A 21162-nucleotide genomic window follows, 5' to 3' on the forward strand; every position below is an offset into this window, starting at 1 on the left:
TGTAGAATCAAACTGTGTGAATATTTCTCAAACTTGAATAATTTATGCAAATGACATTCTCAAAACAAGTTGTGGTACAGTACAATATATAAAAGCAAGAATTGCTGTAGCAATAAGGCATGTCCTTTTTAGTAACTATAACACTGCTTTATATTTTATACATAGGTGTTTTATGTCTCTGTGAGTATATACTTTTCCTGTGTCCAAGATAACCTGTACAAATGTCTAAAATTACAGTTGCAATAACAGAAACCTAGAGAAGTGTTAGCCTACATTACTTCATAGATTGTTTAATCACTCCTTGGACTATCTCCATCCTTTGTTTTTAAATTTTAGGGACAAATTAAGATCTGAGTTGTTTTCAGGAACACACTATGAATCAGATTTTTATAATACAGCCATGATTTGTGTTGTTTATAAACCCAGTCCTCTGTTACTTAAAATTAAATTAGAGAAATTTTATTTTAAAATAGGATAATTTTAGAGACAGTACAGTATCTTTGTAAGATTATCCTTCCAAGTGAAATTGCTAGTAGGATGTATAGTCTTGATATTTCTATATTTGAAATGCAGTTATGTATTTCCTAGAAAGTGAAAGGCAGGGGTTAGCTAGTAATAGGTATAATTCCCTAAATCTACCACTGCCAGTTATGCATAGATTTCCACACCTTCCAAAATTACTTTAGAAACATGCAAAATTTACCTTTTAAAAAGTGGGAATGAATAAAAGAAAAAGTAGGCAAACCAAACCACCCCTGTAGGCTAAAAACCCCTGCCTCTGCAGGAACACCAAAAGGAAAACTAGTTCCTGCTGTGGAATTTCCTTACGGTTTTTCTTGTAATTGCATTTGTCTATCCTGTCCCCACAAAGCAGCAGGGATTCTGGCTTCTAGATTTTTTGCAACCTAGCTACCCCGTTGGGAGGCTCTCTGCCGCTACGCCAGCTCTGAGGATTGCTGTGGCTCCAATGGAGCTCTGCTGCTACAGCTTTCCCCTATGAAGCAATCCCCAAAACTCCATTAAAGTTGACATTACAGCTCAAAGCTGGCTCTGCATTAATATAACCAAATTTTGTTAACATTCTTTTGGAATCCTACAGGGGCTTAATATGCACCTGGTCCCCCATGTGGCTCCAGCATGAAGCAATGGGAAAATGTTCCTGCAGCAGTATCTGACCACCTTTGTTGGGGAAAACCTCTCCACGCTGACCTCGAGGGTGCAATAGGGCCCTGTAGTTTATCATAGCACATTTTATTAAGAAGAGCAGCTTGAGAGGTTCCACCCCTAATTTCTGGAAGGTCTGAAGTGTTTTGGCAAGTAGACCCTGGAGGGGTGGAAGGATGGTCTGGCAAACAGGGGATTACAATCTCCAACTACTAACTAACACAGCAGGGATTTCTCCCAAGCAACAGTTTTTTGCGTGTGACAGCTTAGAAATGCTAAGGAAATCCGCTGATGTATCTATCCCATTAGAAGAGCATGTAGCAATAAAACATACAGGGATGGTTCCAGCTTGAAAGACTATGCCTCCTCCCGGGTAGGACATACTAGTGCAGACAAGTGCTGAGGATGTAGGATTTACATAATGTACAGTTACAAACTTTTAGTATACATATTTGATACAAAAATTATAGCAACGAAATGGACTCATTTGATTGTAGAATACTGTATTTTTGTACAGCATGAAAACAGTTCATTTCAGTTAATTATTTATCCTGTAGTAGTCATATCAACTGTGTAGGATTTCTATGGTATGTGTAAATGTGACCCGCCTTCGGATTAACAATCCAGTGAGGTCATTTGCTGGCATGAATATAGTCTGATGTTTGACTGTTCTCAGCTTTGGTATTTCAGTAACTGAATGCAGATGTCTGGCTCTTCATACTGCTTTATGCTTCCTGATTAAGTGCTGAGCAAAATAAAAAGGTGGACTGAGAAGTTGAAGATGAGCTAGTATCAGTACCCCCAGTAGAGCCCCTGCTATACAGTATATAGTAACCACTCTGCTCTCAAGTGGAAGGAAACACTTGTAGAGGGAGAAGTTGGTTGGTGTTATGCTGCCCTGAAAAAGAAAGAAAGACCATCATGCTGTTGCTAAGAGGTTGGATATAGGTTTAGTGATTCTGCATCAAAAACAGCTAAGTTCTACAGTAGGTTGCGGAACCTGGACTAATATAGTACCAATGCCATGCAGTCAGTCCACTCCCTGTAGCACTGGAGACTAGACATGCCGCAGAGGTAAGGTGCATGGTTTGATAGCAACCACTTTAAGGAAAATCAAATAGGCAAAAGCACTTGATTGCATACCTAGCAGCTGGTAAAAGCAGGACTACTTAGCAAAAGAAACATGCCAACACTTAAATAAAAATACATGGATTGAGACGGGACTGGGTGGTGTTGTCTATGGACTAAAGAGTGTAAACCAAAGAGCAATGAGATTTGAGTTTCTTTTTCCCATGCCACAAGATGCTGAAAAAGTAAACAAACCGATTTTAGGTTTTGCTATTTAAAACAGAACTTTTCAAAAACGTGAATGATTGTAAAACTGGTTGTTTTCTCCATAATAAAGAAGATACTGTTCATTGGAACTATCTGATGGAGCTTAACCAACATTCTAAGTGAAAATTAGAAAACATGTGAATTGAAACTAATGAGGCAGATTATCAGAAGACATACGAGAACTTGCCCTCTCTGAAGTGGTTAATGGGTGAGTCTGAAAGGCAAGAAAGCCATGTAGAAATCTGAGATAGATATGGTCTTATTTTCATAGTAGAGAAATCAGCCAAGCAAAACTAGCCTTTCTACTGTTCAGTGCGTGGTACTGATGATTTTTTTTTTTTTTACAAGTCAATAGTTTACCCTGCACCCTCTTTATAAGAAACTCCGTTACACATGCTTTTTACGAATATACAAAATAGACCTTTAACAGCACTTCCTTGTACCACACAACCTGTGTGGCTCCCCTGATGTGCTTTTTAAAGTGGATGCAGTGTATTAGGTAAATGTTGGGTTTTGAGGGAGAGCGGGTGTTCTGCCTTTTTAAACAAAACAAACAGGTAGCAGCAGTTCAATAAATAGCTGATTGCCATGTTGATTTATATTTATGAAAGTTACCTGACAAAAATAAAAATCTTTAAATTTACCATGATGAAACTAGGGTTGTTTCTGTTCCTCCAACTAAACGATGGGACACTGATTTCTGGAATCTTCCCATTATGCAACACTTCACATGCACTGTGGGTATGGCCACTCAGAATCAAACGGGGATGAAACCACCATAACAGCTATATTGGAAACAGTACAAAATTACAAACATGAAAGGTTAATTTGAATTTATGTTTAAAGTCATCACAGTTTAATATCTAGTTTTGCTTCCAACGGGCTCTCCTTCCATATTTTTACTTGGGCTACTGTTTTTGCAGAGTATTTTGTGAAACCCTTGTGTCTTCCACTAATACAATATTCATATTTTAATATTAAATCACCTTATTTGACCTTTTACACAAAAACAGGGTGGTATTTTGTAACATTTTACTATAGTAGGTTAAATTCCTTATGAATCTGAACAACACTTAGTATCAAGTCTTTAGCAACACAAATGGAAAAGCTCGGTCTTAAATGAAGTGTAGCCCTGATTTGGAGGTGATCTGCCCTCAAACATTTCTGCTGTAGGAAAAATCTCTGTTGCCCATTTAATTTATTGGGAATGTTTTGTTTATCGTCAGTAAAAGTAGTATTTTTAGAGCCCTGGACAAGATCACTGACTTTTTCTATTAGTCCTACTAAAAATGGGTTACCCATATACTCTAAAACTTTACGTATAGTACAAAATGCTACACTGAGGATAAATGCTCTGCAGCAGACTGAGTGTCCCTGGATTTATCATGTGGAACCAAACAGAGAGCCCAGCAGGTCTATCAGCAGTCTCCCCCAGGCCTCACTAAACCAGGAGGAGCTGCGTGTTCAGCTTATCTCAGCTAGCATTTGCTTTTTCCAATATTATATACATAATTAAGGATTTCAGGAAGAGCTGTAAAGTTACTGTGATATTAAATAAAGTTGTTAAATTACCAAACCTTTTGTGAAGCCTCTCTAGAAAGTACATCATACTTTTCTTTAAATGGGATGTTCTTTTCCTCTGGAAGAGCAGAATCTTCCCCAGCACATTCAGCGTCATTTCTTCTGTAAAGAGGGTAATGCTGACAGGGATTCAGAGCAAGAGCCAGTTGTTAGTTAACGCAGCCTTTTATAAAATGGTGATAAATATGGTGAAATCCTGCCCACCTAATCTCCAACACACCTGTAAAAGGATTGGTTCTGAAGCTGGAAGCTGTTCCACATCACTGCATCTTTTCTTGGAATGATTCTCTTCCTGCTAACAAAATCAAGCCAGACAAATGTAATCTTGTCTGTGCAGCACTAGCTCTGTATTTATTACTTGCTTGGAGGGCCAGGACAGAAATGCAAAGTTGAAGACCATGCAAGATATTTTCCTCAAAGAAACTAGTATTGCATAAGGATTATTGCAAAAAGTACTTGTTTACAATGTCTGTCAGAGAAACTAATCATGAGGCCTTACAGAGTAAAATCAGAGGACAGAAATTAAGAAGTGTAGGTAAGAGAGAAAAGCTGTATGATGGGATGATTTGAAGAGAGCTGGTGCTGTGTAGGAAGTCTGTTCCAAATGGCAGGTGATTCAGAGCACATCACACAGAGGTCAGATTCTGCAGGAATGGAGCTAGGTGAACAGAAGCAAGTTCATGAAATGTTTTAAAAATTAAGACTGACAATTTACAACTGGACTCTAATGAACAAGGAGAGTGAAATTGTTCAAGGATGCCATGGATGCAATTACACTCTCTGTACATATCAGACGGTGGCAGCAACACTTTACAGAACATGCTGAACCACAGAGAATTGGAGTGGCTGTAGAGAAGGCAAGAGGATATAAAAGCATGCTTGAAGAGTTCAGCAGTGGTGGGAATCAAATTAGTAGTATTCAGAGACAGTGCTGGACAGATAATGGCAACATGCAAGTCCGCAGATCCAGGACATAAGGATGAAAGTAAAATTCACAATCAAGGATGCAAAGGGTTCCATTAAGACAGGAAAGAGGAAATGGGGTGGTTTGATACAGTGGAAGGAAGTTCTCTTAAGGTAAATTCACAAATTAATTTGGTCAAGACAAGGAGGAGTGTTCAAAAAGAGTACATCTGAAAAGCAGCATGAGCGCTCAGGTTAGGAGACGACATGACAGGCAAAAGGTAGATAGAAAAAGGCCCTGTCCATGTAAGAATAATACTTAGATCCTGAAGTGCTTTACAAATCAGAGTAACCATTAACAATTTTACAGATGAAGAAATTGAAATGAAGTGACTTGCAGGTCAGTGGCAAAGCGAGGAACAAAATCCAGGTCTCCAGACTGCCTATCCATTAGACCAGGGGTCGGCAACCTTTGAGAAGTGGCGTGCCAAGTCTTCATTAATTTAAGGTTTTGCGTGCCAGTAATACATTTTACATTTACAGGGGCGCCCCGACGGAACCCCAGGCAGGCAATGGGCTGAGCGGGGCCAGCAGACGGAACCCCAGGCAGGCAATGGGCTGAGCGGGGCCAGCAGACGGAACCCCAGACTGGCAGTGGGCTGAGCGGCTCAGGGCGCTGCCGGTCTGGGGTTCTATCTGCCGCCCACGCTGCCAGTCTGGGGCCCCGGCTGCCAGCCTTGCTCAGCCCGCTGCCGGCCTGGGGTTCTGTCCATCCAGGCCAGCAGCGGGGCTGGTGGCCGGTACCCCGGCTGGCAGCAGAGTACCACTAGAAATCAGCTCAGGTGCCGCAGGTTGCCAACCCCCGCATTAGACTATGCTGGCTCCCTTACAAGAGCAGAGATCAGTGTATGTGGCAGAGAAAAGGGCTACAGGATTTTGCTGGCAGAGATCACGGAGAGATAACAGGCCAGACAAGATTACAGGAGGTGAAAGACCGGGGCAGGGAGTCAGCAACATGCACACTGAAATCCACCGTGAATATGGAGGTAAGAATGATCAAGGAGACAAGGCCCCAAGCACTATGAGAGGAAGGACAAAACACAAACTAGAGACTGAGATTTTTCAGTGTAGAAGAATCTGACTTCCAGCCTGATTGTAACGGCAACACCAACTCTGCCGTTACAGTGAATGGACTATTGGACTCTTACCTGTTGAGAGCAATTCAGTTTATGAGAAAGCTTCATGAGCTTTGCCTCTGCTCTGCTGCAGATAGTGCACCCATCACCTTCCAGGGCAACACTGTTCACCATGACAAAACTGGGGGAGAACAGAGAGGGAATGGGGGAAAGACAACTGTTAGGTCTCCAGACACTCAAGGTGAGAGATGAAGCCCTTCTATTTAAAAAAAAAAAAAAAAAAAGCGAACGTTCATAAGTCAGATACAAAACTCAAAGCGTATCAACTAAATTCAATAATGACTGGGTCTGGGCCACACACTAGACCAGGGGCTCTCAAACTTCAGTGCACTATCACCCCCTTCATGGCCCCACGAGCAGGGACTGAAGCCTGAGCCCACCCGAGCCCCACTGCTCTGGGCAGGGGGGCCAAAGCTGAAGCTCAAGGGCTTCAGCCCCAGGCAGAGGGCCTGCAACCTGAGCCCCGCCACCCAGGGCTGAAGCCCTCAGACTTCGGCTTCGGCCCCGGGTGGTGGGGCTTGGGCTTCAGCCCTGGGCCCCAGCAAGTCTAAGCCAGCCCTGGCAACCCTGTTCACTTTGAGATCCCAACCCACAGTTTGAGAATCGCTGCACTAGACGCATCTTACATACTGATACTGCATGTTACCACAGCTTTCCAAGATCACCTGTTTTATTGTTAGACACTAATCTAGTCAGTTGGGTTGCACAGCAAAGTTTAGGTGCTGTGACTAATCCAATATCCACACAATTTGTGAGGTACTGTTTAAAATTATATCCTCTTGCAGTGCAGTAATCCATAACATTGAAATCTGAAGGTGAGAAGCTGCATTGGCACTTGTAGCTCAGAAGCCAGAGAGGCTTTGTGAGCAATGTTAAAGCAAAGCTATACTGCATTTGGCAGCCTCTGCCCAGGGAAATGAACCTGGACCTTGTCTACAGCTTGCCAGCAAAGTGCACCAATGGGGTGAGATTTGTAAAACACTCTAACATGCTGCGCTCCAGCCACCCTGCTGGCATGCTCTAAAAAGTACCTTGTTCACATTCTATATTGACATGAACTAGGTGCCCTGTAGAGTGTGCAAGAAGCATCTTCGCCGGGCAGTTAGAGCACAACATACATCCTTCTGGCACTGTGTAGGCAAGCCCTTGGTCTGATTCACACCTAAAGATAACTCTCTCTTATCCATGGGGTCTCTGGCAAAGCAGGGTAGGGAAGCTTTCACTATACTTACCTAACTCTGTCTTCGTTACAGCTTTTAAACAAACTCTGAATTTTTCTTGCTGCTAGGCTCTTCCCTGTCACAAGTATAAATAGGCACTTATTTTTCTATTAGAAGAACAGCCTGCTAGCTGATGGAGAAGAGACATAGTCACAACTCAGCATGCAGGAGGAGGGAACAGTGGTGTGCTTATATTCAAAAGTGAGCTAGATTTTATCATGGAAGGGTTGCTGGTAAAAAGCAGATCTTAAATTGCAGGCAGCATTTTCCACTAAATAGCTACTTCTTGTATTAGTGCTCTAGGACACATTTACCAAGCGCTATTAACAATGAAAACTCATTTCAACAAGCAGGTGGTCAATTGGGTACTGTACACACAGGCTGGAGTAAGGAGAGGATGTTAGGCCCTGTTTAAGCACTATTTTTAAAATGTTAGCTGAAATGTGTGTTTGGGGTCCCAGACTTGAGTAATATAGGGTTGTATTAAACTGGGGTCTATTTTCCCCATAAGCCTGCATGAAGCACACTTTCTTTCTTTCATGGGTGATATAGCACTTCCAGCCTGTTTAGAATACTTGCTTAATGTTTAAAAAAATTAAGTGATACAGTTGTAGCCTTTATTTCCTACATTCTTGTGAATTATTATAGTCTGACCATATACACATCGATGTATTTCCCTTCACTTTATCTGACAAAAAAAATTCTGATAAGATGTCTTTCAGTGGATCCAGTGCTCTTCTCCCACTGCACTTCCTTACACAGTATGTACACCCAGAACAAAGGAACACGCTAAGCAAATACAGAAATATTTACTGGGCTATCAACAGTTTCTCTAACCAATTGATAAAACTAAAGGAAGGAACAAGCTTGGCAATACGATGACAGACACATTGTGGGCCGAGCTCTGCTGAGGTGATTAGTCAAGATCACTCGTGAATAAGAGTTGCAGGACCAGGTGCTATGTTACTATGTTCCATAAATAAGGCATGAGTTTCAGGAACTGAAGAAGCGAGGACATTTCACTCGTGTTAAATTTTAATACTTAAATGTTGAGCATTTCACTCAACCACTTTCCTCATTTAAGATTGGCAGCCAGTGGTCACCGTAAGTGGTTGGAAGCAAAAGAACACAAACCCAACAAGTCTGTTCTTGTGCTCCAGAGCACATATGACTGCCATTAAATCCTCTGAATTGTTTTCTTTCCACTGAAGAGTTGCAAAGTCATTTTGCTCAAAACAGCTCCCTTTACAGCAGGGGTCACCAACTAGTTGATTGCAATCGACTGGTCGATCCTGGAGCCTCTGCCAGTTGATCACTATCTCCAGCCACTAAAATCATGGCAGGGCTCAGGCTCCTGGGGGCAGGGGTGAGGGGAGGAAGCTCTGCACACTGCCCCCGCCCCCAGCATCGCCCCTGCAGCTCCTATTGGCCGGGCACAGGCAGTGCACGGAGACTCACTGTCCCTCATTGTCCCTAGGGGCCGCAGAGATGTGCCACTTCCAGGAGCAGCATGGGGCCGGGGCAGGCGGGTGGGCAGGCAGCATTCCTGAGCCCCACCACGCTGCCAACCAGGAGCAGGTCTGTGGTAAGCACCTCCTGGCCGAAGCCTGCACCACCTTCCGCATCCCAACACTCTGCCCCAGCCCAGAGCTCCTTCCTGCACCAAACTCCCTCCCAGAGCCCGCACCCTCTCCTGCACCCCAACCCCCTCCCCAGGCTCAGCCAGAAGCCCCCTCCCATATTCCAAACCCCTTGGCCTCAGCCCAGAGCCTTCATCCCCTCCCGCATCCCCACCTCCTGCCCCAGAAAGTGAGTGAGGGTGGGGGAGAGCGAGCAAAAGGGGGAGGGGCAGATCCTGGGTTGATCTTAAATTCAAAAAGTGATCTTGTGCATAAAAACGTTGGAGACCACAGCTTTATAGTATTTATAAACCAGTTTCTTGGGAGTAAACAATGTTTTATGTTTAACAAATCTTCATGAAAACACGCTACAATGGGTTCAGGAAAATAAAAGTTTAAACAAAACAATGAAAAAGCTCAAAATGTTGGAAAAAATTATACTCACTTTACCCCTTTCCGGGTTATTAGCTTTCCGGAGGTGAAGTTGAAAACTTTTGCAAACCGTTTTAACTTGTAAGCGGTCATTCTGTGTTTAAAAGACAAGAGTAGTAGGATGCTCAGAAACTTGCCATTACAAGTCATTTTATATAGTTGTGTTACAGATTTAAAAGGCAACTCCCAAACAGGTACTGCTCCATGATCCAGCTTAGACCTTAAAACTGAGATTCTCTATGGGATCGATACAGCCTCTCTCAAGTCTACTCTGGCCCCAAAGCAAGCATGACCAAGCCAGGGAGGATAGCCCCCAATACAAGCACAGCGTGAAATACAACAGATGCAAATCACCCTCTCTGATGCTGAGAGAGTAGGGAATGGGGCAGAATACCTCCCAATACCTTGGGTCACTGCAGCACAGCATGAGTTATAGCAGCAGCTTGACCATGATGTGACCTTGAAGCCACCTTTACAGAGCACTCCTAACTCTCACTCTGTGCACATGAGCTACACCCAAGGTCTGGCTCTAAAAATGTAACCCAGCCCATCTTAACTGATGCTTGAAGACAAAAGCCTAGATAATAAAAAAACTGATTCACATGGAAGCCAACAGTTACTCAGGACTGTGAATTAGTGGTGAGTCAGTGGATTAGGGCACCTGCAGGAGATACTCCCACAAAGAGCCAAGCAGCCACTCCTTGCATACAATTTTCAGGGCTGGTCATGCAGGCAGAGCTCAAGTGAGAGCCTCTGGGACTGAGAAAAACAGATCTGCCCTTGCCACTGAGCCCTGCCTTCATGTATGGATTGGCGCGCTCTCAGTGGTAGCAGAGAGAGGGTTCTGGGACAGCAGGACACAGAGAAAGATGTAGGGGAGGGAAGGAGTCAGGAAAAAGCTACTGTTGAGTCTGGGGCCCAATCGCATTACACCCAACTCAGCTCCAGCAGCAGCAGCTTTTCTCCAACTACTCACAAACCCATTACCAGGTCAGTGCTTGAGACTCGGCAGCCGCTCCTCCCAGGAGAGCGTGGGGGCAGGAGGCAGAGAACCGGTGCTGCCGGGTCCAGGGCAGACAAATCCAAGGCGAACTTATTTGTGCCAATTATTGGATAATCGATCTATTAATGTAGCTGATCAAAGTTATGCAGACAAAGTCTGATTTAAAAATTATTTTTGAAATGCTTTCAATGTGAATTGATTATTTAAAAAAAATAAGGACTGTTTTTATAATTACTGCACTGAGATACAGAAAGCTCTGCGTGGGGTTTTGCAGTAATTAGCAAGGTAGGAGATGCTGTAAAGACATTCATACATGTAAAGATCTTTCAGCTCACATAAATCCTTAATAGGAGGACTTGATACATAAAAGCACTTTGTGTTTCTTGGATGTTCATTTTCATAGACCTCATCCAGCAGGAGAGAAAGTAAGACAGTAATAGGAAATGGATGGCAGTTGCCCTATCTTAGGAGCTGAGGGAGGGGAAGTGGAAGCTCCATCTGAGCAGCCAGAGAGAAGCGTGTATTAAACATTGACTCTTCAACCTAAAATTCTCTCACACACATTGGCAGAGGAATAGAGAGGCGTTAAAGTCAAAAGTCAGACTAAAAACCAACATTTGACTTTGGGGCCAATCTCTTGAGGCTGGCAATACTGAGTTACTGTTTACATTTGACATTTCATACCTGACAGCGTACTGAATTTTTCTGAAATACTTACTCATAGTGAAAACCAATGTCATGGTTGCCAACAACAACCATTAGCTCAGTGCAAACTGGATGCCGGAACATTTTCTGAAACCGCCTGACATCATCTGCCCAGGCCTGCAGGAAAATTGTAAAAACTGCTGATGTGGAAGAGAACTATGAAAGGACTTAACAGTAGGCTGCCACTTTGAGATTTTCATGTTTTATGTGTTTGGGCTGGGGAGAGGAGAAAGAAGCTATTGGAAAAATCAAGTCCAGGGAGAATCACCAAATTTCAGTTTGTAGTCAAGCCACTGGAAACTACCACTGCCAAGATGAGAGCAGCATCCACTGTATAGTCTCTAGGAATGGAATATGGACGATATTAAAATTGCTATTAGTGTCATTAATATTGCAACAACAATTATTAGCTGGCTTTAGAATACGTGACACAAATAGAACTTTCTGACCAGCTATCAGGAAGGTCAGAGCCCCAAACACGAATACCCAGTAATGCACAGGCCTGACTGATTCCCTTGTTTATATTTGCAAAATTCATTTGCCAACAGCTTTAATACACTAGGCAATGCACTTCTTTGGGTTTCAGAAGGCCAATAATGCCTTTTAAAGTAAAAGGTTAGTCATTTGCCATTTTAAAGTTTGAACAGTTGGCCACTCATGCTAGTAGCCTGTCAGTGTTTACACCTAGCATCATAGCGGTGGCCACAAACATTTATAAATGTTACCTCTTTTCCATACACTCCTAAAAGCAGGGGATTAAGTAGATTTCTCCTTTTCACAGCTTTAGTACCTCATAAGCATGAAGAGGATCACATTTAACTCGTATCTCCCCAGACATGCACATTCTTGGCGCACAGCCTGCCTCCTCTTAACCTTGCACTCAAGTGTAAGAGAGTAGGAGTGTAGGGTGCTGGAGTCCAACTCAATGCAAAAGACTACGCCTACTGCCTGATCTTATTTGTGCCCACACATACCCTCCACTCACACTGGAGTGCAACTGCCTTGCAGTGACTGCACTAGAAAGGAGTGTCATGGCCTACAAATCCGCAATACATCAATTGTGGAAGACAAAAATCAAATAAAGCCTGGCTTGCTCTGCATGCCATTTATTTCCAGGAAACCCCATTTCTTTTAAAACAGTACAGCATTTTAGGACACTAAAAACCAGTAGATGGGGACCTTTTACCTGGGAGAAGCTCCACTTTCCTTCATCAAAGACGTCTCCTAGTATGAAAACAATATCTGGCACCAGTAATGACAAGGCAGTTTGGAAGGCTCTCTCCATTTGCCATTCCCTAAGAAACAAGAAGCATCAAATCAATAGACTCTCTTAACTGCCTGATCCTTTATTCTGATTAAACAAGGTCTTGCCTGACAGAAAAGTGAAGCAGCTGCTCAAAGACTGAAAGAGCTACTCTGAAACACCAGCTCCTGGGCTACCTCCCTGCTCTCCCTCCATCCCCCCCAACATAAACCATGATCAGCACCAGCTCATGGGACATCATACATAAAGTGCTGATACCAACCTTTTATCACAAGTTAATGGGTTATTTTCAAAGCATGTAAAAACTGATCAGTTGCAAGTATGTTGAATAATCGCACACACTTGACCGAATGCATCTGTTCCTGCAGCAAAAGGTTTTGATTGCTCAGAACAAACCCCCAGGCTGGATATTGAAACATCATTACAAATCATCTAACCAATGACACAAATTAGACCTCCAGATAAAACAATTTATAATGAGTAAGTTACTATACTGCTATTTGCTAGATATGGGTAACAAATTTCCATTTCGATAAAACATTATAATGAATTGTGTCAAAAGGGTAGTTGATAGAGCTGACCCTAGCGTGCATAAGACAGACAGCAACTTTGCTATACAAGGTCAAGCCACTGTTTTGAGTCCCGTGGGGATGAGTCTTCCTTTAGTAAATTTCATCCTGCAGTGATCTGAGCAAGGTTTCTGCTGGGACACAGAATAAGCCAGATTCTGCTCTGATTAAACGTAAAACCAGTGAATTTGGCAGAAATATTGTAGACTTACACTACTATATCATGTGACCCCGTCCCATACTGATAGGTAGTAACTACCTATATTTAGTAGTTCCTATTAGTAATAGCTTTTTCTCTAGGTTGAGCACATAACTGAAAATGTTATAAGATGTCTTAATGTCACATGAAATTTTCCAATGCTGAAGTAGAAAAAATAAGGAAGTCTTTTTCAGTTCATCTAATGGACAATGCAAGGTCACATAGGAAGGGACACTATATCTAAAAGCATTCACTGGGCGACTCCCACCTCACTCACTCCACTCTATTATCAGGGCTTGAGCTCACTCTCCCCAACTCTTCCTTTAAGTACATTTATAGTTATTAAAAGATAAAAGAATGTTCAGTAGAGATTTAATTTGATGCCACTCAGTCACATAGCTCCTGCCATGGAAAAATAGATACTTTCCTTCAAAGTTCTGCTTCTCTGTGGATTACAAGAGGTAAGCAATGTGGTGTAGTGGATTAGGCATGGGATTGGGAGAGTTTGATTTTAATCCTAGTCCTGGCCCTGACACTGGCTCAGTGTGACACTGGACAAATTACTATCAGTTCCCCCACCCCTGTAAATGGGGATACTATTACTAACAGGGGGGTTGTGGAGATTAACTACTTCATTTTTGTAAAGCACTGTATAATTTATAAGTATTATTAAAAACTGCAAAGGATTCTTTGAGACAGACAATGTACTCAGAAGCTTATGGCAGCACAATACACCAGCAACACTAGCCTTGGTCTGTCAGACACTGCACTGATTAAACACAGTCTAATTCACTAACCCTCCATTATTCTCTTCCCCCGTAATTCAGATAAGCAAGTAAGAAGCCAGACTGGCTACTTGCCACAAATGCCACTACATTTACTACTGCTTATACATGGCTCTGATAAAGCCTTTAAAAATTGGTTACATGTTCCCTAAATTCAGTTCTTACCTTCTTAATTTGTCTAGCCAATGCCCTTTGATTTCGCCAAGCAGGTGGGTATCAGATAAAAACATGGCCTTCAAGACAGAAGCCGAAGACTGTTTGCTGCTCCTGTGAGCTTCTATTTTAACTTCTGGCCAATGACACTGAAATATCACCACATAATAAATTAAGAATTCACAAAAGATTAACACCAAGGCAACCAGACACAAAAGCTTCAGCAGAAAACAGCCTCTCTTCTTCAAGTGAAGAATCTTCATAATGCCCAAGCTGGATCTCATCGTTGCCATGTCAGCCTATAGAAGTTATTCTCCGGGGTCAAAGCACCCTCCTTCGTACAACAGAAAATGGTGGGGTCCAATCAGAGGTTCATATGGTCTCCACATCAGTACAGAATCCCTGCAGAAGCAATATAAAAAAAGATATCTAGAAGCCCAGTGTTCCAGTCATTAATAATCAAGTACAGCTCATTTACAGGATGAAAAGTCACAACCCAATTCCTATTAAATTACTACCAGTATTCTGAAAGCCTTGGAGCCCTGTAACTAAAAACAAGAATCACAAAGGCAAAGTTGTTTTCCCAGACAAAGGAATCAGATTATTCCCAAGGAAATCTGAAAATCCATCCTGGTCTTTATGACAAGCTCAGGCTACTCAAACCACACTACTCCTTCCCCCAATCCTCTAATTGTAAATTGGTTCTGAAGAAGAATAGGTGTGTGTCTAAGACAATAGAGGACTAGGAGCCACAGCTTCTGGCTCTACCACAGGAAAAATTTCACTTAAAGTCTCTTTGCCTCAGTAACATACTTCTCTACCTCACAGAGCGCTCCAAAGCTAAATTCATTATAAAATTATTGAGATCTTAAGATGCAAGATTCTATAGAAATAAAAAATAGTAAAATAAAGTGAACCAGTTATTTGCTTGTTACTCTCCAGTACTGAGTTTGGCATAGCACTCTTCTACACAAATCTCTAATTGCCCACAGTTGTATATTATATTTCTAATACGGTTTTATTGTTTGTAGTGTGAATGGGACAACATAGTTATAAAACCACATTATGCAACTGGGTTACAGCCTAGGTCATGACATTTTTCCCTAACACCATCCTGTAGCTAAGCTGCCACATGGGCACAGCAAACCAAAGAAAGGGCTAGAACACATATTCTACTATCTGAGTCAGACAACTGTGCACTTCCAGTTAGCGGGGCCCAAAGAGAGTGCTTATATTGCTCTGAGTCACTCAATGCTGAAACTAGTTCGTGGGCTAGAAGAGGAGAATGGTCCCAGTGTAGTGAAGCAAGTTAGCATACCTGTAATCAAGAGGAGAATTTGGTCCATTTTATTTAACCTCTGCTAGAATAGGCCTAAAAAACGAAAACCAGGAAAAGGAAATTTGTCCAGCAAGTGTCCTTTAATTTCACCATGCAAGTGGCTACTTTGTTTTGAAGAGGCTATTCAGTCACTGCACTTTCATACTGGTCACAGGCTCCCAGAGGGAAGTCTATAGCAAGGGCCAAAACCCAGCTGGACCTGCTGAGGACACAGGGTTAGTGAATTGAGATGCTGGAACTAGGGGACCCTGTCTACCAGTGGGCTGGATTGTGGGATTCCACCCTAAGAGAAGTATAAGCCTTAGCCTGTCATTTGGAAGCACTGTCTATGGAGAGATTGAGTGAGGGGACAAAGGTACAGCTCACCCTGGAAGCTTAACATGTTCTAGTACTACTAATAATAAAATAATAATGGTGTATAGGAGGCACTGAGATGGGAAAGGAGAGCAGCCAAATATATTCACATTCAAATCATCCCAGAACACACTATGGCAAATGTGACTGCTTTCTGGCACAGTCACCAGAATTTAATAGGATTTCAAATTCAATAAGATTTACTGACTTCAATTAATTTCACGTTGTGAAAACCTAACAGGTTAAATGAGTTTACCACACCCTCAAGGAAATCTACTAGAAGTTTGCAGTAAGGAGGAACAGATGACTGGGGGTGACAGCGTTTTTAAAGGGGAAATTCAGAAGATTTCAAAGTTTCTGACACATAAAAAGTCTTTCCTTCCAGAGATTACTTTTTCAAACTGTCTTAACCGTAATCCAAAACAAAGAAGTCTCCACCCTGAGTGAGAGAAATCTGGCAGCATCCAAGACTAACAACAGTAAAGGAAAATCCAAAAAGGCCTGAGAGTGGACCTTTTCCTGGATATCTAGGGGAGAAGCTCTTTCCCTCTCTTTAGAGAATAAATGCCAGCACTTTCAAAATACCACCTCCTCAACAGGTCTTTGCAGAAAAATACTCTCTTTCTGGGGCAAGTGCCTGCAAGAAATAGCAAGAGGGACTGCAGTCCCACAGGAAAGGAGGGCTGCTAGGTTAACCTTAGAGCAAAATACCTAGTCCTCCATGTGCAGCCTCTCCCAGGATTTCACTTAGGAGATAGCACAACATACCTGAAGCACCTGCTTTTAGAGATATCCACTTTGATTGTATTAACTGGGACAGGAGCACAAGTGACAGTGTTTCTCTAAATACTTATTAATGGAAATTTAAATCAATGTTAATGGGAAAGCTGTAAAAACAAAACAAAAAAACAAACCACGCACACTTTCTTTTAAAGATGAGAATTGGACATTTCATTATTTGCTTTCCTATGCTCTGAAGCATTATGAGACAAATAATGGTAATAAAAAGCTTAAAGAAAGTACTAAGTATCTATAGATTTCTAAATACTTTGAAAAAGGCGGGTCAGCACCATTACCCAGATGGAGAAACAAGCATTTCAAAGGTGTACACTAATTTTTGAATCCTCCATGGCTTGGTCTGACATGCCTATAGCCATTTTTCAGATGTTCTGGCTATATTTTATTGGAATTCTGAGTGATCAGTACTTCTGAACACCAGCCCATACGTTGGACAACTAAAAAGTAAGGAACCCCTTTGAAAGGGTCAGTGACTTGCCCAAAGTCAGTACAAAGTCAATGACAGAATCAGGACAGAATTTAGCTCTTTCCACTACAAATGTTCTAAAACCAGTGCGCCAGGCAGCCTCTCCATAAGTCCCTACCTTAAAGGAAATTAAACATTGGCAACATGCCACAAGCCTCTTACTTTCTCAAGAAAGCCTACACCTGATCATGAAGTTATCTCTTTTCAAACACAGATTTTTGAAATTTTACCAATATTTAGAAACATTATCTTTTCAGGACAGCAAACAGGCATCAGTCTGGTCAAGCACTACACTTTTTCAACGTCCTTTAATATATTAACAGTAGTGGGTCAATCTTTGCTATGTGCTTTAGAGAAGTGCAGGAAACAATGCAAAGGCAAAAACCTCAAAATGCAGCAACTGCTCACTCATTAGATGATAGAAAACACTCGAACAGCTACAATAAAATAACCTACAAATGCACATTTTCTGTTCATTCAACTACATAAGGATAGATTAGGAGCACAAAAATAGCTTCCACAATCCTGTTTCACATGGGAGACAGCTCCATGCACACCCAAATACATGCTAAACATCCTTTTTGTTTTTCTGTTTGTTGTCAGCTCTGTTAAAACTTGTTTTTTTTTTTCCTCCCTTTCTTCACACTATGAATAGGGTCATTACCTCGCACAACAGCCATATTATGAAGAAAATGCATAGTCATATCATATTCCTCAATTATGATACAAGAACGGTCACAGCAATCCAAATTTCTACACCCAAATTAAATTTAGGAACCACAGGAATTACAACACTAAGCAAATCAATGGTCTGTCTAATCTGGTACCTTGTGTCTGATGGAGACCAGTACCAGATATTTCAGAAGGAGGAACAAAAATCTCCCTAACAGTTAGAATAGACTGATTAAAATCAGCAAGCAGGAAACTTTAATTTAAATCTTTGATTTTAATCTTGTTTTGCATTTGTTCTTTTTAGTTGTCTTCCTAAAGAAAAGCTGATCAACATTAAAACATGTTGATTTGCTAGGAAATATAGTCTTCACACTAAATCTGGCACTTCTTAACCAGAAGGGTAAATAAATATTTATAGATTTAGTACAAGAAATTATATAGTTTAACATACATGTATTCAGATTCTTAATGTTTACATATTTATGTTGGAAAATGATGAATGATGCTTTTCTTATTTACTGGATTATGGTTAATTTTTTTACTCGTGATTTATGTCAAGCAGCATAAGAACATAAGAATGGCCATATTGGGTCAGACCAAAGGTCCATCCAGCCCAGTATCCTGTCTACCGACAGGTGCCTAAGAGGAAGTGAACCTAACAGGTAATGATCAAGTGATCTCTCTCCTGCCATCCACCTCCATTCTCTGACAAACAGAGGCTAGAGACACCATTCCTTACCCATCCTGGCTAATAGCCATTAATGGACTTAACCTCCATGAATTTATCCAGTTCTCTTTTAAACCCTGTTATAGTCCTAACCTTCACAACCTCCTCAGGCAGGAGTTCCATAGGTTGACTGTGAGCTGAGTGAAGAACTTCCTTTTACTTCCATTTGGATGGAAATTGGAATTCAATTAAAAGTGTACAAAACCAGTTTTTTCAAATAGTATCAGTTGAATAGAGGGCTACCTTAAATGTGCTGTATACATAAGGGGGGGAGGGAGTAAGTTTATCAAAACATGTTTTGCATTTAAAGCTAACTGATTTATTTTTTAAAAAGAGACAATGTGCATGAGAGAATGGATTGTTTCTGCATATCTACTTCAGAATTTTAGAACGAATAGATCTCATCCTCCTGCACAATAAGCTTTTCTGCTTTTTCAACTTTGAATGAACTAGTCACTGAAATGAGCTAACTGAATGAACATCCAGCAGTTCAGTGGTGTTTCTTTAAAACTTCAGCAGCAAACATGTACTGCTTGAATGTTTCATTTAAATGATTGCAGTAAGTTTAGTTCTTAATATAGTTTTTTTTTCAAATTTAATTTTAAATAGATTTTAAAAAAAACATTAAATGTACATTTTTTAAAATCCGATTTGTGGAGGGGAGAGGGGAATCCATTTGTATCCACCCAATGGTGGATAAAAGACCTTTAGGGGAAGTTCTTCCTACCCTCAGACGAATCAAGATGGTGGATTTTTTGTTTTTGTAAACATACTGCAAGCTACTTCACATAAAAATCAGGACAAGCAGAAACAATAAGCTTTGAGGAACTACTTTCCCATCCCCTTCCTTTAGTGAAAACTCCAACTTCCTTAATAGACATTTGAAATTACTGGGGCGGGAAGGGAATAAGGAGGTCTTAATAGAAGCAGCAGATAAACAACTCACAACAGAGTGAGTTAACAAAAAAGTCATTCTTCTTTCAGCCAGTCAGGTCTTTCTTCATATTGCTTACATTTCTAACCGGGACTCCATGATGAAAGCATCATTGCTGGCCTCATTCAGGACATGCCGCATCAGAACCACAGAAACTAAAGATCTGTGAACAGGTCAATAAAGTATACTTAGATGACTGGAAAAGTAAACTACAATTCCAGAAAAACCTCTAATCTCTGCTTAAAAAAAAAAAAAAAAAAAGGCATTGGCCACTTTCCAAACTCACTAAGCTGTGAAGCTACAAATGAGGCTGAATTACCTTTGTTTTAACATCATTCTTACCTAGCATTTTAATCAAAGTCAGCATTATAAAGCCACAGGATCTCTGCATGTTCCATACTGGACAGACAAGTGTAAAACAGAAACGTTTGTCAGGCAGGCACATACCACACAAAGCCTTACCGTGCAAATCGTACCTACCTCTAATACCAGAGTTGCAGCTTTACTTCCTACTGTACCGATTGTTACAGAGGAACCACAAACTATCAAAGGGCTGCCAAAGTATTATATAATTTAATAGAAAATGTTCGTAAATTACTCGAGTTGCACTAAGGCACGTAAAAGACGGAAGGCAAAAAAACCTCAAGACCCTTCGCATTCACAAATCCACGCCATGCTTACCAGAAAAAGGGCAAATAAAACCTACAGTTTCATAACCATTGTTCAACCGCTCTCCGGGAGCCTCTCTTCATTAAGAGATTTTTACACATCAACTTTCCCTAGTGCATCTGCACGCGAAGAGCTACAAAGGGGGAGGAGGGGATGAAAGAGCCGAGTCCTCCGTCAAACGATAATCCAGGAAAATACACCCAAAAGCGAGGTGCACGAAAATTCCCTTCTCGGTGGAAAACTGCCATTTAAAGGACACCAGCAATGGCAGAAAACAATACCCCCAAAAGATTGGCGGGGGGATCCTCTCTGCACGTGAGCCAGCGTTTCTGCTCCTGGCTGTTGCTAGTCTAGGGGCTGCGCTGGAGATTTGAGCGCCGCCGCAGGTGTCTCATCCGCGCACACACTTCTGGGTTGCGGTTTGCTTCTACTGAAAGGGCATCGCGAGACCAGCCGAGCACCATTGGCACTAACAGCCAGGAAGGCGGCATGACATCTCTTATTCCGAGCCAAATGCAACCCTGATCCGGATTGGCTGTTTTACCTTTCAACCCAGAGGTTCCGTCATTGGCCAGCTGCAGCTGAATTCTGGTTGGCTGTTTTCAACCACTGCTGAAATGCTGGTTCACAGCTGTAGCTGCTCTTTTTTCCCCACTGTAAAAGCTATTTCGAGGAAGACTGGGTGTAGTATATTGATCCACAGTAAATCCACACCATGTCTGCAGACCTGGTTACAGGAGAGCTGTTTTCTGACAGGTAGCATTGGAACGATTTGAAGGTCACAGTTAACACACAGTTAGACCCATCACACTGCCAAATGGAATTACGATTTAACCATATTAAAGGACAACCATATTGCCACTAGATATCCCAAGGTAGATGATTGTGTTGTTTAGAACTAGACTTTTGATGAAGAATCTAATTAAGGAAAGGTTAAAGGACTTGCACTTATTCTCATTCTAAAAGAGCGGAGACTGGGATGACACAATAGTTTTGAAAGTTTTACCATAGCATGATAAAAGGGACAGCAGGGTTTTCACCTTCTTGACTCTTTTTAAATAGCTCAGGCAGAGCC

General features: G+C 41.6%; 1 protein-coding gene across 4 annotated transcripts; it reads right to left on the bottom strand.

Annotated features, from left to right (window-relative positions):
- Positions 1–77: 77 nt before the first annotated feature.
- Positions 78–20591, bottom strand: MPPE1 (metallophosphoesterase 1). 4 transcript variants are annotated; one of them, XM_084621825.1, is made up of 11 exons: positions 20100–20589; positions 19498–19581; positions 14141–14530; positions 12345–12453; positions 11172–11275; positions 9464–9544; positions 6192–6300; positions 4301–4375; positions 4077–4199; positions 3144–3284; positions 78–2062 (listed from the first exon to the last, which is right to left on the bottom strand). In XM_084621825.1, the coding sequence occupies exons 3-11, from the start codon at positions 14419–14421 to the stop codon at positions 1880–1882; spliced, it is 1206 nt and encodes a 401-aa protein (XP_084477951.1). In that variant the 5' UTR covers positions 14422–14530; positions 19498–19581; positions 20100–20589; the 3' UTR covers positions 78–1879. The 4 variants fall into 4 exon arrangements, with proteins under 4 accessions (XP_084477951.1, XP_084477952.1, XP_084477949.1 ...); XM_084621826.1 differs by lacking the exon at positions 19498–19581 and having other exon boundaries at positions 4301–4372; positions 20100–20591; XM_084621823.1 differs by lacking the exon at positions 19498–19581.
- Between the last annotated feature and the right edge of the window lie 571 nt (positions 20592–21162).

This window comes from Lepidochelys olivacea (assembly GCF_965140295.1).
Source record: "Lepidochelys olivacea isolate rLepOli2 genome assembly, chromosome: 2".
Classification (NCBI taxonomy): Eukaryota; Metazoa; Chordata; order Testudines; family Cheloniidae; genus Lepidochelys; species Lepidochelys olivacea.